The following is a 25,759-nucleotide window of genomic DNA, read 5'->3' on the forward strand; positions in this document are numbered from 1 at the left end:
ACAGTGACATGTGCATACAACTTGTAGATACAATCTAAGCAACAATATAGAGCTCAAATCTAAGATCATGCCACTCGGGCCCTAGTGACAAGCATTAAGCATAACAAGATTGCAGCAACAATAACTTCACAAACTTTATAGATAGACTAATCATAATGTATCATCCATCGGATCCCAACAAACACAACACCGATTACATCAGATGGATCTCAATCATGTAAGGCAGCTCATGAGATCATTGTATTGAAGTACATGGAGGAGAGTATACCGACATAGCTACTGCTAGAACCCGTAGTCCATGGGGGAACTACTCACGGAGCATGGCGGAGGCGGTGGCGTTGATGGAGATGGCTTCCGGGGGCACTTCCCCGTCTCGGCAGGGTGCCGGAACAGAGAGTTATGTCCCCCGAATTGGAGTTTCGCGACGGTGGCGGCGCCCCTGGAGTCTTTCTGGAGTTTCGTCAATTGGTACTGCGTTTTTAGGTCGAAAGGGATTTTATAGGCGAAGAGGCGGCGCAGGGGGGGTGCCTGGGGGCTCCACACCATAGGGTGGCGCGGGCCCAGGCCAGGCCGCGCCGCCTTATGGTCTGGTGGCCCTCTGGCCCCTCTCCGACTCTTCTTCGGTGTTCTGGAGCCTTCCGGGAAAAATAGGAGGTTTGGCGTTGATTTCGTCCAATTCCGAGAATATTGCCCGAACAGCCTTTCTGGAACCAAAAACAGCAGAAAACAGGAACTGGCACTGTGGCATCTTGTTAATAGGTTAGTTCTGGAAAATGCATAAAAACATTATAAAGTGCAAGCAAAACATGTAAGTATTGTCATAAAACAAGCATGGAACGACAGAAATTATGGATACGTCGGGGACGTATCAGCATCCCCAAGCTTAGTTCCTGCTCGTCCCGAGCAGGTAAACGATAAAAAGAATAATTTCTGTAGTGACATGCTACTTACATAACCTTGATCATACTATTACAAAGCATATGAAATGAATGAAGTGACTCAAGGCAATGATCTATAGTTGCTAACAAATAGATAACATATAGCAAAACTTTTCATGAATAGTACTTTCAAGACAAGCATCAAAAGATTGCACAAGAGTTAACTCATAAAGCAATAGATTCAAAGTAAAGGCATCGAAGCAACACAAAGGAAGATATAAGTTTCAGCGGTTGCTTTCAACTTTCAACATGCATATATCATGGATAATTGTCAACACAAAGTAATATGATGAATGCAAATATGCAAGTATGTAAGAATCAATGCACAGTTGACACAAGTGTTTGCTTCTTGAGGTGGAGAGAGATAGGTGAACTGACTCAACATAAAAGTAAAAGAATTGTCCTTCAAAGAGGAAAGCATCGATTGCTATATTTGTGCTAGAGCTTTGATTTTGAAAACATATAGAGAGCAATAAAAGTAAAATTTTGAGAGGTGTTTGTTGTTGTCAACGAATGGTAGTGGGCACTCTAACTCCCTCGCCAGACAAACCTTCAAAGAGCGGCTCCCATTTTATTTTATTTTTGGGTGGCACTCCTTCCAACCTTTCTTTCACAAACCATGGCTAACCGAATCCTCGGGTGCCTGCCAACAATCTCATACCATGAAGGAGTGACTTTTTATTTTAGTTTTATTATGATGATGACACTCCCCCCAACCTTTGCTTACACAAGCCATGGCTAACCGAATCCTTCGGGTGCCGTCCAACAATCACAAACCATGGAGGAGTGTCTATTTAAGTTAATTAATTTGGGACTGGGAATCCCATTGCCAGCTCTTTTTGCAAAATTATTGGATAAGCGGATGAAGCCACTAGTCCATTGGTGAAAGTTGCCCAACAAGATTGAAAGATAAACACCACATACTTCCTCATGAGCTATAAAACATTAACACAAATTGAGAAGCATTTTGAATTGTTTAAAGGTAGCACTCAAGCAATTTACTTTGGAATGGCAGGAAATACCACATAGTAGGTAGGTATGGTGGACACAAATGGCATAGTGGTTGGCTCAAGGATTTTGGATGCATGAGAAGTATTCCCTCTCAGTACAAGGCTTAGGCTAGCAAGGTTGTTTGAAGCAAACACAAGTATGAACCGGTACAGCAAAACTTACATAAGAACATATCGCAAGCATTATAATACTCTACACTGTCTTCCTTGTTGCTCAAACACTTTTACCAGAAAATATCTAGACCTTAAGAGAGATCAATTACGCAAACCAATTTCAACAAGCTCTATGGTAGTTCTCCACTAATAGGTTTAAACTACATGAAAAAAAACTTAATCTACTTGAGAGCTCAAAACAATTGCCAAGTGTCAAATTATCCACAACATATGAGGCATTTTCTGTTTCCAACCAAACAATAAGTATTGTAGCTTCCAACTTTTATCATTGAACATTAAAAGTAAAACGAAGAACAAGTGTTCATATGAAAAAGCGGAGCGTGTCTCTCTCCCAAACAAGGATTGCTAGGATCCGAATTTATTCAAACACAAACAAAAATAAAAACACACAGACGCTCCAAGTAAAGCACATAAGATGTGACTGAATAAAAATATAGTTTCAGGGGAGGAACCTGATAAGTTGATGAAGAAGGGGATGCCTTGGGCATCCCCAAGCTTAGACGCTTGAGTCTTCTTGAAATATGCAGGGATGAACCACGGGGGCATCCCCAAGCTTAGACTTTTCACTCTTCTTGATCATATATCATCCTCCTCTCTTGACCCTTGAAAACTTCCTTCACACCAAACTTCTCATAAACTTCATTAGAGGGTTAGTGCATAATCAAAAACTCACATGTTCAGAGGTGACACAATCATTCTTAACACTTCTGGACATTGCCCAAAGCTACTGGAGTTTAATGGAACAAAGAAATCCATCCCACATAGCAAAAGAGGCAATGCGAAATAAAAGGCAGAATCTGTCAAAACAGAACAGTCCGTAAAGACGAATTTTATTGAGGCACCAGACTTGCTCAAATCAGAAAACTCAAAACTAATGAAAGTTGCGTACATATCTGAGGAACACGCACGTAAATTGGCATATTTTTCTGAGTTACCTACAGAGAAAACAGCCCAGATTCGTGACAGATAGAAATCTGTTTCTGCGCAGAAATCCAAATCTAGTATCAACCTTCGATTAGAGGCTTCACTTGGCACAACAAAACACAAAACTAAAATAAGGAGAGGTTGCTACAGTAGTAAACAACTTCCAAGACACAAATATAAAACAAAGTACTGTAGCAAAATAACACATGGGTTATCTCCCAATAAGTTGCTTTCTTTATAGCCATTAAGATGGGCTCAGCAGTTTTAATGATGCACTCGCAAGAAATAGTATTGGAAGCAAAAGAGAGCATCAAGAGGCAAATTCAAAACACATTTAAACCTAACATGCTTCCTATGCAAAGGAATCTTGTAAATAAACAAGTTCATGAAAAGCAAAGTAACAAGCATAGGAAGATAAAACAAGAGTAGCTTCAAAATTTTAAGCATATAGAGAGGTGTTTTAGTACCATGCAAATCTCTACAACCATATTTTCCTCTCTCATAATAATTTTCAGTAGCTTCATGAACAAACTCAACAATATAACTATCACATGCAGCATACTTTTCATGATCCACAAACTCATAATTTTTATCAATCTCAAGAATAGTGGAATTAAAACTTTCAAGCTTACTTTTATTAATAATATAACAAGGTAGTTGATCAATCTCAAAAGATATGGGACACATAGATAAAGTCAAAAACTCTCCAATCCCATTTTCATTAGTAGTACAATTAATATTATCTAGTAACATAGGACCATCATCTAGAGCTTTATCATAAACATTTGCTACGCAAGATTCTTTAGTACCATGCATTTCGATATCAGGCACAAACAAAGCATTATCATAAGATTTATCAAAGTAGCATGGATTATCATAAATAATAGTAGCATAATTATTCTCACAAGTTTTACTCATAGGGAATATTTCAAGAGAATCCACAGGAACATAACATTCAACCTCTTCCGGTAAGCATGGAGGACAATCAAATAGTGTAAGAGATAAAGAGTTACTCTCATTAGAAGGTTGGCATGGGTAGCTAATCCATTCTTCCTCTTTTTGTTCGTCGCTCTCCTCTTCTTTTTCATCCAATGAGCTTTCAGGTTCATCAATTTCCTCCTCTTTTTCATCCAATGAGCTTTCAGGTTCATCAATTTCTTCTTCCACCGGTTCCTGCAATTTGTGAGTGCATTCTTGTGCATTAATGTGTCTCTCTTTATAATCAAGGATATAAGGATTCCTACTGTAGCATTCTATGCAAGAATTAAGGATAGTAGAGACATAATCTTTAAGGTCCTTACAAATAGCACAAGTTTCATAATTCTCAACCATGAAGGATTCTATCTCGGAGGCTCCCATAAATAAGACAAATTGTTCTACCTCTTCGAACCCATAATGAATATAGCAATTCCGATTATAACTCTTAATAAAATATTCCTCACTAAAGCCACATTGAAATTTAAAATGTTTAGTATCCTGTCGAGAGCAACAGTTTATATCATGGCGTCTAAGCAAGATTCTAGCCATTGTATTCAATTTTTCTATCATAGCACTCATTATTTTACCAGTTCTTGATTCTCTATAACAATTATAACATTCCATAAGCTCCAAGTAGGTTGTTGGTTCTCCCATAACAGCAGTTTTTAATTTTTAGGTTTTTCAAATTTTTATGGATTTTTGGGTATATGAGACAAATAAAACAAGACAAAAATAAACTAAGCAAAAGTAAACTACGCAAAATAATACTAGACAGAAATAAACTAAGCACAAATAAACTAGACAAAAGTAAACTAAGCAAAGCAAAATAAAACAAATTAAAAACAGAGAGAGAGGTAGAGTGTACTCCCCAGGTGAACTTATGAGTAGAGCTATGCCTCCCCGGCAACGGCGCCAGAAAACAGTCTTGATGACCCACAAGTATAGGGGATCGCGGCAGTCTTCGCGGGTAGTATAGCCCAATTTATTGATTCGACACAAGGGGAGGTAAAGAATACTTATAAGCCTTAACAACTGAGTTGTCAATTCAGCTGCACCTGGAAAAGCACTAGTAACAGGGGTGATGTGAAAGTAGCAGTAATATGAGAGCAGTAGTAACAAGAATACACAGCGATAATAGCAATATGAGAGCAATGGCACCGGAAAATAGTTGATACTACTTCCAATGACATGTAGAACAAGTATATAATGATGAGATATGGACCGGGGTTCCCAGCGATCTACACTAGTGGTAACTCTCCAATAAGTGACAAGTGTTGGGTGAACAAATTACAGTTGGGCAATTGATAGGAATCAAAGCATTAAGAAAGAACATCAGGCTTATTAATTATGTAGGCATGTTTTCCGTATATAGTCGTACGTGCTCGCAATGAGAAACTTGCACAACATCTTTTGTCCTACCAGCCGATGGCAGCCGGGCCTCAAGGGAAACTACTGGATATTAAGGTACTCCTTTTAATAGAGTACCGGAGCAAAGCATTAACACACCGTGAAAACATGTGATCCTCACATCACTACCATCCCCTCCGGTTGTCCCGATTTCTGTCACTTCGGGGCCTTTGGTTCCGGACAGTGACATATGCATACAACTTGTAGATACAATCTAAGCAACAATATAGAGCTCAAATCTAAGATCATGCCACTCGGGCCCTAGTGACAAGCATTAAGCATAACAAGATTGCAGCAACAATAACTTCACAAACTTTATAGATAGACTAATCATAATGTATCATCCATCGGATCCCAACAAACACAACACCGATTACATCAGATGGATCTCAATCATGTAAGGCAGCTCATGAGATCATTGTATTGAAGTACATGGAGGAGAGTATACCGACATAGCTACTGCTAGAACCCGTAGTCCATGGGGGAACTACTCACGGAGCATGGCGGAGGCGGTGGCGTTGATGGAGATGGCTTCCGGGGGCACTTCCCCGTCCCGGCAGGGTGCCGGAACAGAGAGTTCTGTCCCCCGAATTGGAGTTTCGCGACGGTGGCGGCGCCCCTGGAGTCTTTCTGGAGTTTCGTCAATTGGTACTGCGTTTTTAGGTCGTAAGGGATTTTATAGGCGAAGAGGCGGCGCAGGGGGGTGCCTGGGGGCTCCACACCATAGGGTGGCGCGGGCCCAAGCCAGGCCGCGCCGCCTTATGGTCTGGTGGCCCTCTGGCCCCTCTCCGACTCTTCTTCGGTGTTCTGGAGCCTTCCGGGAAAAATAGGAGGTTTGGCGTTGATTTCGTCCAATTCCGAGAATATTGCCCGAACAGCCTTTCTGGAACCAAAAACAGCAGAAAACAGGAACTGACACTGTGGCATCTTGTTAATAGGTTAGTTCCGGAAAACGCATAAAAACATTATAAAGTGCAAGCAAAACATGTAAGTATTGTCATAAAACAAGCATGGAACGACATAAATTATGGATACGTCGGGGACGTATCACCTATCTTTTACTTTATGTTGAGTCAGTAAAACCTATTTCCCTCCATCTTAAGCAAGCATTTGAGTTGTTGTGATCCAACCATCTATATTGTGATATATTTAATCATGCCTTTTATTCTTCCTTGTTTAGTACAAGTTTTATCTGATGAATATAGCTTTGAAGATTATCAATGATTATGAGGAGATTATTATGATTGAGTATGCAAGTTGTGCTATATAAGCTTCAATATAAGGGCTCCGCTTGATAGATAAGTATAATCTGTTAACTGTTCTTTGACCAAGAACGAAGTTTGCCATCACCAATTATGATTTTCTATGCACCTTTACTTGTGATTTCCTTTTACTTGCTTCAAGTTGAATTATATGAGGAAGTTGTTCACTATTATGTCTTGTGTGAATTAATATGATGCTTCTTGTCCGTATTTTATTTATCGACTCTTCACTCCATAAACATGTGATCTTGTTTACTGAGCTCGGTTTCGCTTGGGGACAAGCGAAGTCTAAGCTTGGGGGGAGTTGATACGTCCATTTTGCATCACTATTTTATATCATAATTTGCTGCTATTCATTGATATATTTCATATTGGGAGATGATACTTATGTTATTTCATCTATTTTGCATATTTCATGATTATTTGGAGATCGCGCACCGGAGCCAGGATTCTGCTGGAAAAAGCACCGTCAGGATGCAATATTTCGGAAGATCAACAGTTGACGGAAATTATAGGAAAAATCCTATTTTTCCAGATGACGGAGGGAGCCAGAAGGGGGAGCCGAGGGGACCCGAGGTGGGCCCACCTCATAGGCCGGCACGGCCCAAGGCCTGGCCGCGCCGCCCTGTGAGGAGGGGGCCCACAGCCCCCTCTCGCCTCCTTTTCTTCGCGTACGCCTTCGTCCCAAAAACCTAAGCCACAGAGGATAGTCGCGAAGAGTTACAGCCGCCTCTGCGGGGCAGAGAACACCAGAGAGAAAAGAGCTCTCCGGCGGGCAGGAATCCGCCGGGGAAATTCCCTCCCGGAGGGGGAAATCGACACCATCGTCACCGTCATCGAGCTGGACATCATCGCCATCACCATCGTCATCATCTCTATCATCATCACCGCCATCTCCACCGCTGCACCTCGTCACCGCTGTAACGATTCGGGTTGGATCTTGATTGTTTGATAGGGGAAACTCTCCCGGTGTTGATTTCTACTTGTTATTGATGCTATTGAGTGAAACCGTTGAACCAAGGTTTATGTTCAGATTGTTATTCATCATCATATCACCTCTGATCATGTTCCATATGATGTCTCGTGAGTAGTTCGTTTAGTTCTTGAGGACATGGGGTGAAGTCTAAATGTTAGTAGTGAATCATGGTTGAGTAGTATTCAATGTTATGATATTTAAGTTGTGGTGTTATTCTTCTAGTGGTGTCGTGTGAACGTCGACTACACGACACTTCACCATTTATGGGCCTAGGGGAATGCATCTTGTACTCGTTTGCCAATTGCGGGGTTGCCGGAGTGACAGAAACCTGAGCCCCCGTTGGTATATCGATGCAGGAGGGATCGCAGGATCTCAGAGTTTAAGGCTGTGGTTAGATTTATCTTAATTACTTTCTTGTATTTGCGGATGCTTGCAAGGGGTATAATCACAAGTATGTATTAGTCCTAGGAAGGGCAGTACATTAGCATAGGTTCACCCACACAAAACTTATCAAAACAATGAAGATTAATCAGCTGTATGAAGCGAAAGCACTAGACTAAAATCCCGTGTGTCCTCAAGAACGTTTGGTCATTATAAGTAAACAAACCGGCTTGTCCTTTGTGCTAAAAAGGATTGGGCCACTCGCTGCAATTATTACTCTCGCACTTTACTTACTCGTACTTTATTCATCTGTTACATCAAAACCCCCTGAATACTTGTCTGTGAGCATTTACAGTGAATCCCTCATCGAAACTGCTTGTCAACACCTTCTGCTCCTCGTTGGGATCGACATTCTTACTTATCGAAGATACTACGATACACCCCCTATACTTGTGGGTCATCACACCTCAGGCGTCGTGGATGATGACGCCGCCCGAAGGAGGCACGTGCGCGGCCGTGCGTGTGCGGTCACCGAGTGGCTGGCATCGAGGCCAATCGAACATGCGAGCTCGATGTCGCGCTCGTCTTGGAAGCGTCGTGGACACACCGGGCTGTTTTGCGCGTTGTCCGGCTGGCTTCGCTCGGCTGACGTCATGTGCGCCTGCCGCTCGATGATGAGGGCACGGGTCTCTGGTCCAGGTGGCAGCGGCGGAGGAACGGAGTAGCCAGCGTTGGAGAGATATCAGCCGTGCGGCAGCTTGAACTGAAGCAGCACCATGATGCGTTGCCAGTAGAGGACGTCGGCCTCGTCGTAGGTTAGCTGCAATGACCAGAGCATGTCATCGCCGCCGCTGCCGCTGGCCTTGATATTGTGTGTCATGGCGAGGTGTTCGTGGTGGTGGGAGTGTCGCGCCGCATCTAAGAGCTTGGTGGCGGCAACTAGGGTTGGACGACGGGAGAGAAGAGCAGCGCGTCGGTGGGGTTTTAAATGGTGGTGGCGGACGTGCATTCAAGGCGCGTGGGAAAGGTGGGTGGACGCCGCGTGGCATTACCGAAAACAACATCACACATGCACTTGATTACTTAACCATACAAAACATACTAAGCAGGAGCATACCTGAATATGGAACAAATACTAGTGCAAAATGGGAGATGGGAATCTAGTACATAGCACTGGCGGACGCAAGAAACAATTAGAGGGTGGGCATACCTCTATTTTTTCGGGCGCTTCACAATTATGATAAATATTTGCCAAATGAGAAATATATATAGCGAATATTTTTCTCAAAGTAGGGGTAAAAGAAATTCACAAACTTTGGGTGGGCCATGGCCCACCCACCCCGTGCGTACGCCCCTGCTTGTTGTAGTCGGATTCGCCGGATATATCGATGAAGCAAGCCGGAGAGGAAGCAGATGGATAGAGGCGAGCGGTCGCGCGGAGATGCTCCCCAAAGAAACTTATCGCCCATCTCTGGGTGCAAGATCTCGACGGACGGTGTTTTAGAAGCCTGGTCTCTCAGGTGGCCGTGTACGTAGTCACCTGGATAGGGAAAACTAGAGGACGATGTAGCAAAAGGATCTCGCGGTGAAAGAGAGAGGGAGATAAGGGAGTGGATAGCTCTAGATACATTATGTCTCTCATCACCTGGTATAGCATAGGAGGGGAGGCACCGACCGAAACCGCCACGTGTTGGAAGACAGAGACGTGCGGCGAGCATGCACACACACGGCCGACGCGTACCCAACTCAATTGGTGCACCCAAAAAAAATAGAATTTCACAAAACCGGTTTCAAACTTGAGTCACGCGACACCGAGCGATGCGTGGCTGGTGGAGAGGAGTGTGTGTGAACTCATCCTCTTCTCACTCACTAGGAGAAGAGCTCACCTTATAAACCACTTCAACTCCATCTCAACTAACAATGTGAAACCAAAACTATTCTCAAACTGCCAACATGATAAGTCTTGAGATTTCAGAAATTGTAATGTAAACTTATGGACTACACATAGGCTGCACCAGTGCACTCCCTCTACTGCTCTACATCCAACACAAACATTAATTTTCAAATTATGAGGTTTTGGATTCTGAAATTCCTAAAAAAAAACTACGAAATAATATAAGACACACGAAATTTGTGAAATGGCTCTCGTATGGTGATGATATACCTTACATTCATGCTTGACAACTGTGGCATATAGTCATTCGTTCTAAAAAAAAACACAGGTGGGATTGAACATGCCATATGACTTTCAGTAACTACGTTTTTCTTATTCCCACTTTTCTTGTAAATAATACGAACCAGAGGCCCTTATAAAAAAAAAATCAGGTTTGGTTCCTTTTCCATTCTATACAATTTGAACAACCTTGTGTGCCACTTTCTTTTGCTTCTTTCTGGCGCGGAACTGGAGAAGGTATGTCAAAGCAGCGTGCAGTATGCGGATGGTCTTAAGGTCTTAAATACTGTAAACGTTAATACACTGTACCTTGGAGAAACATGTGACATGAGTAAAAAATGGGGCCATTTTCATTTCCCCCAATTTCAAGCTCAACAGCCATTCAACACCGTTGCAAGCTCATGACAGTAATAAATGATACACCAACCAATTTGTTACCAAGAAAAAAGTAACTGAATATATTGACAACTAGGCATACACCTTTGGTGCAGAGTAAAAGCTCATGGATTCATACTAAGACGACACAGAATGTCAGCAGCGTTTCTCAGAAGAATGACTTGAACCATTCGAATATGCCTCGGGAACTTTTACCCTAAACACAGAGTAATGGTGATTCAAACTCTTCTGCCCATGCAATCTGTAGACGCTGCCCAGCGCTCCAGTAATTGGATTAGGGGAAGCGTAGAAAACACGCTTGAACCTTTGATGTACAAGTGCCATAGCACACCTTCAAAATAAACAAGCATGTCACCAAACCGAACAGTACGCAACAAAGAAAAAGTAATATCATAATCTGATAATAGAGAACCTACATCGCGCATGGTTCCCAAACAAGGTAGATATCGAATCCTGTGCAAAGATATGGTCTGTTTTTTTCAGACAAGTCACTGCAGCACGCTGGATCTGCAGATTGTTCTTTATCCTGAAATTTAAACTTGAACTTGTTAGGGAAATCGGACAGAATAAATACACATCATTCCAGTCTTCTGCTACAACTCTAATAGAGCTATTAGAGGCGATGGCAACAATAGAAGGGTAGATATAAGTAAGAAGGCTCACTTCTGTAACTATCTTTAGCCGCTTTGCCGGTTCATCATCAGAACAGTTCCCCACGTCACCATTTAACTCTGGTTCATTTGTTGAAGTAGGGAATAACATTCTATCTCTCACAGCGGCATTTTCAATGGCAACTACTGCAGCGTGTCTCAGAGGATGCCAGAGAAAACCATCCTGAGAAGTCAATGGCTTCTGCTCAGTAGACCTTTGTTTCATCCACCCAAATGGGTTTATACATGAGACCTCCCTGTCCAAGCCATTGCAAAATCGGGAGCTTGACAGCAACAAAGCATTGGCTTTATCCTCAAATGCTTCAGGTAACGAGCAGGACTTATCTGCTTCCACTCTGGCGCATTTGCTTTCTTTTAGAGAAGTATCATGCAGCTGTATTTGGTCTGTAGCCTTTGAAATTATTTGCATGTTTGATGGATCGACAACAATGGCAGCATTGCCAACCTGGCAAAAGCTCATTCATGCAGAAGTTAACCAAAAATGTTGATCCACACTAGATAACCAGCACATTGAAATCACATCAGGTAAACAGAAAAGAAAAACATGACAGGATTTAACTCCCTCTCACAAAAACGATGGCTGTCACTACTTGCCTATTTGTCATTAAACAATTTGGTTCGCAGAGAAAAAGTCACAAGACTGCAAGAAGGGTTATAGGTAGTAGTCATATGAAATAAGTATTAATACAATATGGGGAAAAACTGCAATAATTGGTGAGAATGTTTCAACATAGCATAACTTGTGCATTTACAGCCGTAATAGAAAATAGTCTACTACTACCTCCGTTTCGAAATGTAGTCTCTAAAAAGGCTTACATTTCGGAACGGAGGTAGTACCATTTTCTGAACCTTGATTTACATTCGTGTTATCAATCATATATTGCAGAAGCTGTGGATTGTGGTGATCAATGGTATTAGTCAAAGGCGTGTTTGTCCGTTACATTAATATTTCACTGCTAGTGCAAGACATTAACTTGATATCACAATTTAATTTTAAATTCTCCAGAAAGGACTGTACATTCCTTTTAATTTCGTCAAATATCCAAATGGTACGTCAATATCGAAGCTTTAAAATATGATCACGAGTAAGATTGTAACCATGTATCAGATGACAAAAATAAACAGGAAGCATCACTTCAATCCAAGTATATAGTCTTCCTGTTGCTGTTTATAGTGACAAGCTATTTCCATTGCTTAAACTTCGCAGACTAAAAATAAGAAAGTGAAGAAAAGCTACACAAAACAACATTCTGACTATCTCTAAACAGTTAGTGAAATAACAACACTGACTAGCATCCGAAGGAATCATGCAAGTGTAGAATGTAGTACTCCCTCCGATCCATAATAAGTGCCATAGTTTTAATTCAAAATTGACTAAAAATGAACTAAAACCACGTCACTTATTATGGATCGGAGGGAGTAGAATAAAATAACAATAAACAGGAGAGATCACCTGTGATAACTGCATAGCAGTCCTCATGCAATCAAATATTGCTGGTAATTCCTCCTCTTTGAATCCAGACACACCATCAATGCTGCAACATTAACAGAGCAGTCCATTGGAAAAGCTTTTTAGTGACACAACCAACACTGTATTCACAAGTTGCAACCAGAATTACAACCAGTGGCAATATTCAATGTCACAAGTCCTAATTTTCTACTGGGATGTAGATGGCATGTAATCTCAGTCTGCCCAAAATTCGAAGAGTATAATTGATCGTTTGACTATAGGGCAGTTTTACAATAACAGGCCGGACAAGAAGAAAGTTGCTAACTATGTTTACAACTACAGTCCCAAGTTGTAAATTCTACATTGACATACAAGATCTAGATATTCTAACACAAAAATGCAGTCCTTGTTCAGGTAATAGTGCACTGTGAAGAAACAGCTTTAAAAGTATCTCCAATTTCAACTTTGCTTTTGTGACACCAAACCAAGTACGCTCATAAATGTGATGAAACCGGAAAATATTCATGCTAAGCATATTTTTCAAAGCGCAGCACATTCCTCACGAAATTATATTTATGAATGGTACTAATAAGTAAGAATCCATAAACTTTAAAATAGGCTTTCCCTTGAAGAGAATTACCCATGTTTGTGTATATCTCTAGGCTCTAGGCTGGGCACATCATTGTTTGGCAAGGGCATTCAGTACTTGTAGATAAGGGAATGTCTATGAAGAAATACTTGCCACGCGAGACAGGCCAGGTTTGGCATACATTCTAAATGAAGTCAAATAGTTTTACTCTCTAACTTGAACGTCCATAGCCTCTTATTTACTTGTGAATAGAAGGATTTAAGTAACCTTGAATAAATATTCATAAAAGCTGGGAACCACCAACTTTAAATTCCCAAGAACAAAAAAAAAAGATAACATGATCCATTATGACTAGATGGAACATACTCATGAGGGGGATGATAAGATGTTGGCCAAAGCTTGCACTGTTCCTCCCACTCTTCTTTTGACGTAGCACAACAACTGGCAACCTGTTAAAGACCTTCGCCAAGAGTCAACATTTGAAAGGCTTCTACTGTAAATAGCTAGCTAAGCTGAAGTTCCTCCTATGGCGTTCCAAGTGATTCTTTATGCATCAAAAGTGAGGCATCTTCAAATGTTTCTTTTTAATGCATCAAGAGCGACAATTATCTCTCTTAAGTATCAGTGCATTCTGGGAGATGGAATGTGTTTCTCTCCGATTGCTTACTTGTGACACACTGAACATAAAGAAAACATGAACACACTACACAAATTCGGTGGTAGTTGCCATAGAGCTGAAACTAGATATAACGATTTTCATCCATGGTGAATGCATTCCAAAAATTTACAATGAGAGTAGAAAACAAGAAGTTGAAGCTTACATTTACCATTTTGTTGCGCTTCTCTTAACACACAACAGGAAAATATTACACTAGAAGGTAATAAGTTATAACTATTATGCCTCGAAGAGGTGTTTTTAACATTGCCCCCAGGCCAACAAAATCAACAGATTTGAGTTAATTTCTCGAGGAACATACAGGAGTACTTACCCTTGCAATGAAAGGACTCAGATGGTAGTTGTCCACTATCTTTTGTACTTCTTCAGGAAAACCTTCACTACAATTTTCAGGCCCAGTGGAAATGCATAAGATGATTGATAACTCAGAATTTTCTGTCAAAGAAACCATGACAAAAAATTAGAACAGGGACAATAAACTGTTACAATATGTTAATTACTGGTCTAATGGAAAACTTGGCTTAAAATACCGCAAGATGCTCAGTTTAATTTCCACAATCTATGGATTGTACTCTAGCATTAGCTGATTATTAGGAGCTCATAGCAGAGATCTATGGTATGTCTTCGCTTATATGAAATTATTGTGTAGTGCAGTGCACTCCCAAGACAGACAGAAAAAAACTGAGAAACATATAACAATGCATATACCGCCACACCCAACACGCCGACGCACCCGCTTCACATGCCGTAGATTCTCAAGTGGGCATACCTGATTCAATTGCCTGAAAGAGCACCAGTAAATCACCGTGTCCAGCAATTTGAAAATAATAACATGTAAAGTTTGTGAAAAAGAAAAACGACCCAGTGAGAACTGCATATTAATTTTGTACAAAAACTCAAAACAGAAGACCAAAACTTCAATTAGACTACATATCATTCAGACAACAGAAATTGAGCATGTAATTATGAAAAAAAAAACCAAATTTCTATAAAAAAGATATTAAACAGCCTTTAGTTTGTTAAGTTCATGCAAAAAAAAAATCTCGGAAAGCATAGAAGCACTTCACACACAACTAAAATGTAGAGTCGCAGTTCCTGGAAATTCAACAAATCCACTTTGAAGAATTACTTTGCCACTTAACAAATACAATTGTTTATTAACACCTAGAAAATTTTCAAATTATTTTATTAACTTCTGTTAAAAAACTGAAAACCAGAAGATTATTCAAGTGTATAACCAAATATGAACTGAAGTTGATGAACTCTGGATGTATGACGTGATGTACTAAACACAAGAACTACATCCTAAGCAACAGAGCTGAGATCTCAACACAAACATCTGTTAAGTTCTTGGTATCAAACGCAAGAGATATTTCATATTTAACAGAGTTGAGATCTCAATATAAACATTGGTTCAGTTCTTGGTACACAAGACTCAAGGTAAAGCAATCCTCCCTATGCTCTTTCCACCTATTTGTTCACAAAAAGAAGAAGAAATGGTTTGTACTAATATTGACTTCAAAACCATGTAAATTGCAGTTCAAGATTCCTAAACAGCAACAAACCATTTGAATAAAACAACTAAGAGAAGAAGCTATTTACCTGATGAGAGCATTTGCTAACTTGGGTACAATGTTCGCTGCCACCACATCAACTAGCAAGAAAAATAATCAAAAAAATGAAACAAAAAAGTAACAAGATCGACAAGAGCACTTAAACAAGATACCTGTAGAATGTTGGGGAGGAGATGGATTGCCAGGCACCTCAATAAGCTCCCACACCATGCCGATCAATTTCAACGGAAGCTGAAGTCCAGGAAAAAAAAGCAGACATCTTTTTAAGACAATAATTCGATTAAGCTTAATTTGCAAGTTGCATCAAACAGAACAAAGCTGCCAAGAAACAGGTAAGAACAAGAAAAGTTAGAAATTAATTAATAAATCTGGCAAAAAAAGGAGGCAGGGAATAGCGGTGTAGGCATGGAGCTCAGAGCCAGAGAGTCATTGTAGGTGTTGGGTGCGAGCAGCAGCTGGGTTTGCAGTGAGAGGGGGAGCCAGGATTCGGTTGTGCCTCAGCCTACCAAACTACTTGCTGCAGTAACCCTACGAACAACCCACACTTTGAAACTTGTAAATTCTAATGGAGGCTGAAACTACTTTTCAGTATAACCATGTTTGAGGAATGAAGCTACGCCAGATAGGATCCCTTTTCAGAAGAAAAAAAAAGAGAACATAATCAGTATATGTTCACCTCCAAATTGCGTTGTTGTCTAAGTTAATCAGGTATGAGGTTTGCAGGTTTACAACATTGGGATCTGGTGTAACCGTGCCGTACACATCTACTACAGATTCGCCATGTCTCAAGTAACATGCAGCCATATTTAAGGCACATCAAATTGAGCAAAAGCCATTTAGGACATCCTCCTAACTCCTAAGTATCACAGGCTAAGATCGAGCTACGTCTTTCTACAGAAACGTTAACACAAATGCAAGCAGCCTACAGGCATCAATCGATAGAGGTTGGAGCACTCTCTCCTCTTCGACAAAAGAACAGCTAACAGAAATATATATGGCACCATAACTGTATATATACCATTATTTCGTTCAGAACATAAATATACGGTTTAAATAAAAAAAAGCGGGCATCAAAGCAAATGTACTGTAAGTGAATTGGCATGCTGATACTCACGAGGAGAGGAGAGGAGAGGCGGATGGTGGAGAAGCCGGCAGGGAGCGAACCGCTTATGGAGAAGAGGACAGCGTGCTCTAATCCGACAGGCTCTGGCCGCTCCCGGGTCGCGGCGTTCCGGCGGCCGGCGGCTTGCACTGCTGCAGTGGGCAGCGGCGGGGATGACTTGAAGACCGGCGACAAGAGGATAGGAGAGAGAATCCGACAGGGGGTGAAGCTCTACAGACGAGCTCCGGGCGCTCCGCGGCTGCGAGCGCCTCCAGCGCGTCCCGGCGGCGGCGGGTTCTGGTTGGGGATTTCCGCGTTTTTTTTGTTTAGACGTCGAAGCTAATTTCTACAGGCCAAAAGGCAAGTCCCAAGTGCGGTCCAGTGGGCCAACAGCCAGAATCGAGCAAAGGCAATTGACCGTCGCATCGTACCTCTAATAAATAAATATAAAGAAAAACAATGCAGGGTTAGATTCTCCCATGGATTCCCTAAACAAAAAAGATTCTCCCATGGATTCCCTTAAAGAGAAGATTCTCCCATGGATTGTTTTCGTGCGCTCCGGATTCTCTGACTTGCTTCTTGCAGGGCAGAGAGCTACAGTACCTCTGCCCTGCCATCATTTTTCGGCCGTTGGATTCGAATCTGACGATTCAGGTCAGTCGCTACAGGGACCAATGAACAGTGTCGTCGCTACAGTGTCGTCTCTGCAGTGTTTCGTCGCTACAGTGTTTGTATCAATCTCTGCCTTTCATTTTCGATCCAAGGATCAAGATTGTCAGGTCAGGGTACTGTACCTCTGCCTTGCTTCTTGCAGGGTAGAGAATCCGCGCCGGTTTTCGTGTGTGCCGCTATGGTGGTCAACAGTCAACCAGACCCCTTTCGGCGTTTACTCCACCACTAGGAAAACTAACTATCCCATCCCAGAGTAGTCAAACAAAAGCTCTAGGGGAGAAGGTGCGGGCTAGCTGTGCCCAAGAAGAACGCAAGAAATGTTATGCAAGCCACATTTTATGTCGATTTTTCATACGTGGAGCGGCCACTGAGAAGAAGGTGTGGAAAAAGACAAGAGTCAAGTCAAATCACTACAAAACCACTAGCATAGAAGGGATAGAAAAGCTGTTAGCAAGAGCATGCAAAAGGAACCGACACACTGGACTGCTTCTGTGGGCGAATGTCTGAAGATAAATATTGATGGCTCTTTCGTCCAAAGAGCATGCCACGGTGGATGGGGCTTTGTTGTCCGGGATGAAATGGGTCGACCTCGAGGTGCAGGGGCTGGTCGGTTAAATCACTTAACATCTGCAGCCCAAGCGGAGGCGCAGACATGTGCAGAGGCGATACAAGCTGCCGGGGGCATTGGTAACGTGCAGTTTGAGTCCGATTCACAAAATCTGATGAAAGCGGTTCAGAGCATAGAGTTTGATTTGGCACTGGAGGGCATCATCTATAGGGATATTCGATCTTTTGTTAGACTAAACTTTATTTCTGCAAAGTTTATTTTCTGTCCGAGGACTTGTAATAAAGTGGCCCATGCCATGACGGCATTAGGGGCGAGCCAAACAGAGCGTCAGATTCTGTGGCTGGAGTCGGTTCCGAACTGCCTAAGAGCAGGTCTAACAAGCCCCTTATAACCCGCCCACCCCGTAAAATTCCGGCGAGATACGGGGCAGGCGCGGTTTGGGCCGTCTAGCAGGTCCCGTATTCGGGCCGCCCCGTTTCGGCGGAATACGGGGCCCAGGAAATCGGCCCCTCCGCCCACTACTTATACCGGGCGCAGGTGCGAGTGAGGGGTTAACCCCTCACTCGCAACCCTAGCTCCGCCGTGCGCCGCCGCCTCCTCCTCCTGCTACGGCGAGCAATTAGTCGCTCCCCCGTGATACGTCCCAAACGTATCTATAATTTCTTATGTTCCATGCTACTTTTATGATGATACTCACATGTTTTATACACATTATATGTCGTTATTATGCATTTTCCGGCACTAACCTATTGACGAGATGCCGAAGAGCCGATTCTTTGTTTTACTGCTTGTTTTTGGTTTCAGAAATCCTAGTAAGGAAATATTCTCGGAATTGGACGAAATCAACGCCCAGGGTCCTATTTTCACACGAAGCTTCCAGAAGACCGAAGAGGATAAGAAGTGGGGCCACGAGGTGGCGACACAACAGGGCGGCGCGGCCCAAGCCCTGGCCGCGCCGGCCTAGCGTGTGGGGCCCCCGTGACGCCCCCTGACCTACCCTTCCGCCTACTTAAAGCCTCCGTCGCGAAACCCCCAGTACCGAGAGCCACGATACGGAAAACCTTCCAGAGACGCAGCCGCCGCCAATCCCATCTCGGGGGATTCAGGAGATCGCCTTCGGCACCCTGCCGGAGAGGGGAATCATCTCCCGGAGGACTCTTCATCGCCATGATCGCCTCCGGATTGATGTGTGAGTAGTTCACCCCTGGACCATGGGTCCATAGCAGTAGCTAGATGGTCGTCTTCTCCTAATTGTGCTATCATGCTCGATCTTGTGAGCTGCCTATCATGATCAAGATCGTTTCTTTGTAATCATACATGTTGTGTTTGTTGGGATCCGATGAATATTGAATACTATGTCAAGTTGATTATCAATCTATCATATATGTTGTTTATGTTCTTGCATGCTCTCCGTTATTAGTAGAGGCTCTGGCCAAGTTTTTACTCTTAACTCCAAGAGGGAGTATTTATGCTCGATAGTGGGTTCATGCCTCCATTAAATCTGGGACAGTGACAGAAAGTTCTAAGGTTGTGGATGTGTTGTTGCCACTAGGGATAAAACATTGATGCTATGTCCGAGGATGTAGTTATTGATTACATTACGCACCATACTTAATGCAATTGTCTGTTGCTTGCAACTTAATACCGGAAGGGGTTCGGATGATAACCTGAAAGTGGACTTTTTAGGCATAGATGCATGCTGGATGGCGGTCTATGTACTTTGTCGTAATGCCCTGATTAAATCTCATAGTACTTGATGACCCACAAGTATAGGGGGTGTATCGTAGTATTTTCGATAAGTAAGAATGTCGATCCCAACGAGGAGCAGAAGGTGTTGACAAGCAGTTTCGATGAAGGATTCACTGTAAATGCTCACAGACAAGTATTCAGGGGGTTTTGATGTAACAGTTGAATAAAGTACGAGTAAGTAAAGTGCAAGAGTAACAATTGCAGCGAGTGGCCATATCCTTTTTAGCACAAAGGACAAGCCGGGTTGTTTACTTATAATGACCAAACGTTCTCGAGGACACACGGGATTTTAGTCTAGTGCTTTCGCTACATACGGCTAAATAATCTTCATTGTTATGATAAGTGTTGTGTGGGTGAACCTATGCTAATGTACCGCCCTTCCTAGGACTAATACATACTTGTGATTATACCCCTTGCAAGCATCCGTAACTACAAGAAAGTAATTAAGAATAAATCTAACCACAGCCTTAAACTCTGAGATCCTGCTATCCCTCCTGCATCGATATACCAACGGGGGTTTAGGTTTCTGTCACTTCGGCAACCCCGCAATTGGCAAACGAGTACAAGATGCATTCCCCTAGGCCCATAAAGGTGAAGTGTCATGTAGTCGACGTTCACATGACACCACTAGAAGAATAACACCACAACTTAAATATCATAGCATTGAATATTACTCAACCATAGTTCACTACTAACATTTAGACTTCACCCATGTCCTCAAGAACTAAACGAACTACTCACGAGACATCATATGGAACATGATCAGAGGTGATATGATGATGAATAACAATCTGAACATAAACTTGGTTCAATGGTTTCACTCAATAGCATCAACAACAAGTAGAAATCGATACCGGGAGAGTTTCCCCTATCAAACAATCAAGATCAAACCCAAATTGCTACGGTGGTGACGGTGTCCAGCGGTGGAGACGGCGGTGATGATGGTGGAGATGATGATGATGGTGATGGAGATGATGTCCAGCTCGATGACGGTGACGATGGCATCGATTTCCCCCTCCGGGAGGGAATTTCCCCGGCGGATTCCTGCCCGCCGGAGAGATCTTTTCTCTCTGGTGTTCTCCGCCCCGCAGAGGCGGCTGTAACTCTTCGTGAGGTACCCTCTCTGGCTTCGGTCTTCGGGACGAAGGGTTTCGCGAAGAAAAGGAGGCGAAAGGGGCTGTGGGGCCCCCACACCACATGGTGGCGCGGCCAGGCCATGGGCCACGCCGGCCTGTGGTCTGGCCCCACCTTGGGCCTTCTCAGCTCCTCCTTCTGGCTTCCTTCGTCATCTTGAAAAATAGGATTTTTGGTATAATTTCCTTCCACAGTTGATCTTCCGAAATATTGCGTTCTGACGGTGCTTTTTCCAGCAGAATCCACAGCTCCCGGTGCTTGATCCTCCAATAATGATGAAACATGCAAAATAGATGAAATAACATAAGTATTGTGTCCAAATATGAAATATATCAATGAATAACAGCAAATTATGATATAAAATAGTGATGCAAATTGGACGTATCAACTTCCCCCAAGCTTAGATTTCGCTTGTCCCCAAGTGAAACTGAACTCAGTAAACAGGACCACATGTTTATGGAGTGAAAAATCGACAAATAAAATACGGACAAGAAGCATCATATTCATTCACACAAGACATTCTAGTAAACAACTTCCTCATATAACTCAACTTGAAACAAGTATAAAGTAATCACAAATAAAGGTGCATAAGAAATCATAGTTGGTGATGGCAAACTTTGTTCTTGGTCAGAGAACAATTAACAGATTATATTTATCTCATTGAGCAGCGCTCTCATGTTGAAGTTTATAAGGCACAACTTGCATACTCAATCATAATGGTCTTCTCATGATCATTGATAACTTGCAAAGCTATATTCATTCAGATAAAACTTGAACTAAACAAGGAAAAGTAAAAGACATGATAAAGCAAATCACAATATAATGGTTTGATCACAACTACTCAAATGCTTGCTTGAGATGGAGGGAAATAGGTTTACTGACTCAACATATAGTAAAAGACAGGCCCTTCGCAGAGGGAAGCAGGGATTAAATCATGTGCTAGAGCTTTTTCAGTTTTGAAATCATATAGAGATAATAAAAGTAATATTTTGAGAGGTGTTTGTTGTTGTCAACGACTGGTAGCGGGTACTCTAACCCCCTTGCCAGACAACCTTCAAAGAGCGGCTCCCATATTATTTTCATTTTATGTGGCACTCCTTCCAACCTTTCTTTCACAAACCATGGCTAACCGAATCCTCGGGTGCCTGCCAACAATCTCATACCATGAAGGAGTGCCTTTTATTTTGGTTTTATTATGATGATGACACTCCCCCCAACCTTTGCTTACACAAGCCATGGCTAACCAAATCCTTCGGGTGCCGTCCATCAATCACATACCGTGGAGGAGTGTCTATTTAGTTTAATTAATTTGGGACTGGGAATCCCATTGCCAGCGCTTTTTGCAAAATTATTGGATAAGCGGATGAAGCCGCTAGTCCATTGGTGAAAGTTGCCCAACAAGATTGAAAGATAAAACACCACATACTTCCTCATGAGCTATAAAACATTGACACAAATAAGAGATAATAAGTTTTGAATTGTTTAAAGGTAGCACACGAAGTATTTACTTGGAATGGCAGAAAATACCATGTAGTAGGTAATTATGGTGGACACAAATGACATAGGTTTGGGCTAAGGTTTGGATGCACGAGAAGTATTCCCTCTCAGTACAGGTTTTTGGCTAGCAAGGTTAATTAGCAAGCATAAGAGTTGAGGAAAACAAACAAATATACATGTGATAGAAACAATCATGCATCTTCCTTGTAAGCACAAACAATTTTAACTTCAGAATAATAAGCTATGAGCTAACAAGAAAGAAAGACAATGAAACAACTACATGTATTTCTCTTTTCTACTTAAACCTCAAAGTGTTGTTGCTATTGACCAATGCTAAGTTTGCCAAAACCAAATAGATTTATTCAATGCTCCCAAAGTGATACCAATACTAACAACAAGGTAAATCATATAATAGAGATTGCAAACTAAAATAAGATGTGCAATATGTAAATGATAAGACTTCTCATTAATATTCCATAACGATAACTCACACCAAGGGATACATAGATAACCAACTAAAGGAGAGATACTTCCAAACTGCAACCCATCTTATATGATAACTTCCCTACTCATGATATGACACTACTTGACAATAAAAAGTAAAAGGTAGTGATGATGTGATACCGCGGCACTCCCCCAAGCTTGGAACAAACCAAGGGGATGCCAATACCGATGATGAATTACTCCTTCGGCGATGGTGGTGATGAATTCCTGACAAGCTTCTCAATGAGCTCCTGAAGCTCATCAATCTTGTATGTGAGATTGCGAATCATCTCCGAATTGTGCTCGACGCGGTTAAGAAGTCTGTCCGACGGCGAGTCCCAACTCTTGGAGTTATTTCCCCACTCTTCACCCTCAGGCTTCCTCCCTCCTGCAGTGTTAGAGCGATCTATATCCCAATTGCTAGGCAATGCTGCCTTGGGAGTCCCTTCAATTTGATTATTGAAAATTAGATTGTGGAAGGGATGGTGAATGCCTGATAAAGATGTTTTCAGAGCTAGGTAATGACGTGGAACCGCTCCTCCAGTGCGAATTCTTGCGCTCTTGTTTGCACTAAAAGGGTTGTCCACCACCTTGATGCTTGCGATGGTAGCATGCGGGTGTGCGCGCGAATCTTCCTCCACCTCTTCTTCATCCTCTTCCTTGACGTCCTTGTCCTCCTCTTTCCACCCAAGATCTCGATTATCTTCATCCGGAAACTCCTTGCCCTTGTTCTTGGAGACCATGGTGCTTCTAAACTGAAAACAGATCCTGGCAGAAATAGCTCGAAACAAAACATGTCGAGAAAATGATATACGGACCTCCAGGGGTCCGGGGGATTATATAGCAAAAATTTTCACGACAAAAGGAAAGTACCAAATCGAACCAGAGTCGGAAAGGGGCGACGAGGCGGCCAGACCATAGGTCGGCGCGGGCCCAGGTCAGGCCGCGCCGGCCTATGGTGGCACCCCCTCGTGCGTCTTTTCCAATCCGTTTCGATCTCGTAATTTTTCATATTTTCCAAAAACAGCAAAAATATTGTTCAGAAAGTAAATCGCGTACTTTTCATTACCAGTACTGTTACCTATTCAAAGTCGAGTTCTGGCGGACTGTCAATTTGCCCTTTGATGAAAGCCTCCGGCGTTTCCACTCGAATAATATCAACATCAACATTATAGGAATCACCTGAGATATAATGCTTGAGTCTTTGTCCATTCACCACTTGCGTGGCATTGCCTTGGAGAGAGCTAATTTTGATTGCTCCTGAACGATACACCTCCTCAACAACATATGGTCCTTCCCATTTCGAGAGTAATTTCCCTGCAAAGAATCTGAGACGAGACCGATACAATAGGACTTTATCCCCAATATTAAATTCTCTTTTGATAATCCTTCTATCATGCCATTTTTTAACTTTTTCTTTAAAGAGTTTAGCATTTTCATATGCTTCACTTCTCCATTCATCTAGAGAACTCAATTGCAACAACCTCTTATTACCGGCAAGTTTAGGGTCTTTATTTAATTTTCTAACAGCCCAATAAGCTTTGTGCTCTAGTTCTAAAGGTAAATGACAAGCTTTCCCATAAACCATTTTATAAGGTGACATTCCCATGGGATTTTTATAAGCAGTTCTATAAGCCCATAGTGCATCCTTCAATTTACTAGCCCAATTCTTTCTAGTTTTATTAACAGTCTTCTGCAAGATAGATTTAATCTCTCTATTTGATAATTCTACTTGCCCACTAGTTTGAGGATGATAAGCGGAAGCAATTCTATGATTAATACCATATCTAGCAAGAGTTTTTCTAAAACCTCCATGAATAAAATGAGAACCTCCATCAGTCATAATATATCTAGGCACTCCAAATCTAGGAAAAATAATATCTAAAAGCATTCTTAAAGAGGTCTCACCATCAGCACTTTTTGTAGGTATGGCTTCCACCCATTTAGTAACATAATCAACAGCAACAAGTATATGAGTGTTACCTTCTGAAGAGGGAAAAGGTCCCATGAAGTCAAATCCCCAACAATCGAACGGTTCAATAACAAGAGTATAATTCATAGGCATTTCATTGCGTCTGGAGATATTACCAACCCTTTGGCATTCATCACAAGATAAAATAAACTTCCTTGCATCTTTGAAGAGAGTTGGCCAATAAAAACCTGATTGTAGAACCTTTTGAGCGGTTCTTTCTCCGGCGTGATGTCCTCCATAAGCACTACCATGACATTTACTCAATATCTCCTGTTGTTCATATTCGGGAACACATATTCGCATAATACCATCCACTCCTTCTTTATATAAGTGTGGGTCATCCCAGAAATAGTGCCTCAAGTCATAAAAGAATTTCCTCCTTTGCTGAGCTGAAAAGGTTGGAGGCAAGTACTTGGAAACAATAAAGTTAGCATAATCAGCATACCAAGGACTGTCTCGCGAGCTCACCTTTATTACAGCCAATTGTTCATTTGGAAAACTATCATTAACAGGAACAGGATCATAAGCAATATTTTCCAATCTAGACAAATTATCAGCAACAGGATTATCAGCACCTTTCCTATCTACAATATGTAAATCGAATTCTTGCAAAAGAAGTACCCATCTAATAAGCCTCGGCTTAGCATCTTTCTTTGTCATAAGGTATCTAATTGCAGCATGATCAGTATGAATCGTAACTTTTGAATCAATAATATAAGATCTAAATTTATCACAAGCAAAGACTACAGCTAATAATTCTTTTTCAGTTGTAGCATAATTTCTTTGAGCAGCATCAAGAGTTTTACTAGCATAATGAATAACATTCAGTTTTTTATCTACTCGCTGTCCAAGAACAGTGCCTACAGCAAAATCACTAGCATCACACATAATTTCAAAAGGCAAATTCCAATCAGGAGGTTCAACTACAGGAGCAGTTGTTAAGGCTTTCTTTAGAGTTTCAAAAACTTCCTTACAATCATCATCAAAAACAAAAGGTACGTCT

The 25,759-nt window shown here is 41.8% G+C and overlaps 1 protein-coding gene across 3 annotated transcripts; it reads right to left on the bottom strand.

The window, feature by feature from the left end:
- Nucleotides 1-10,551: 10,551 nt before the first annotated feature.
- LOC127300323 (tRNA-specific adenosine deaminase TAD3-like) lies at nucleotides 10,552-17,009 on the bottom strand. 3 transcript variants are annotated; one of them, XM_051330422.2, is made up of 10 exons: nucleotides 16,744-17,009; nucleotides 15,732-15,810; nucleotides 15,608-15,659; nucleotides 14,714-14,787; nucleotides 14,319-14,440; nucleotides 13,696-13,778; nucleotides 12,744-12,825; nucleotides 11,283-11,735; nucleotides 11,036-11,145; nucleotides 10,552-10,950 (listed from the first exon to the last, which is right to left on the bottom strand). In XM_051330422.2, the coding sequence occupies exons 2-10, from the start codon at nucleotides 15,787-15,789 to the stop codon at nucleotides 10,755-10,757; spliced, it is 1,230 nt and encodes a 409-aa protein (XP_051186382.1). In that variant the 5' UTR covers nucleotides 15,790-15,810; nucleotides 16,744-17,009; the 3' UTR covers nucleotides 10,552-10,754. The 3 variants fall into 3 exon arrangements, with proteins under 3 accessions (XP_051186382.1, XP_051186381.1, XP_071676150.1); XM_051330421.2 differs by having other exon boundaries at nucleotides 16,694-17,009; XM_071820049.1 differs by lacking the exons at nucleotides 15,732-15,810; nucleotides 16,744-17,009 and having other exon boundaries at nucleotides 14,775-14,787; nucleotides 15,608-15,622.
- Nucleotides 17,010-25,759: the final 8,750 nt, after the last annotated feature.

The sequence above is a fragment of the Lolium perenne genome, chromosome 5 (genome assembly GCF_019359855.2).
Source record: "Lolium perenne isolate Kyuss_39 chromosome 5, Kyuss_2.0, whole genome shotgun sequence".
NCBI lineage: Eukaryota > Viridiplantae > Streptophyta > Magnoliopsida > Poales > Poaceae > Lolium > Lolium perenne.

What these genes read in the sequence shown, in the direction of transcription:
- LOC127300323 (XM_051330422.2), bottom strand. Translation starts at nt 15,789, where the DNA reads ATGGTGTGGGAGCTTATTGAGGTGCCTGGCAATCCATCTCCTCCCCAA. An exon ending in TGAGTCCTTTCATTGCAAGG is followed by an intron (nt 13,779 to 14,318) that starts GTAAGTACTCCT and finishes GGTCTTTAACAG; the next exon opens with GTTGCCAGTTGTTGTGCTAC. An exon ending in GTTTGGGAACCATGCGCGAT is followed by an intron (nt 10,951 to 11,035) that starts GTAGGTTCTCTA and finishes TTTATTTTGAAG; the next exon opens with GTGTGCTATGGCACTTGTAC.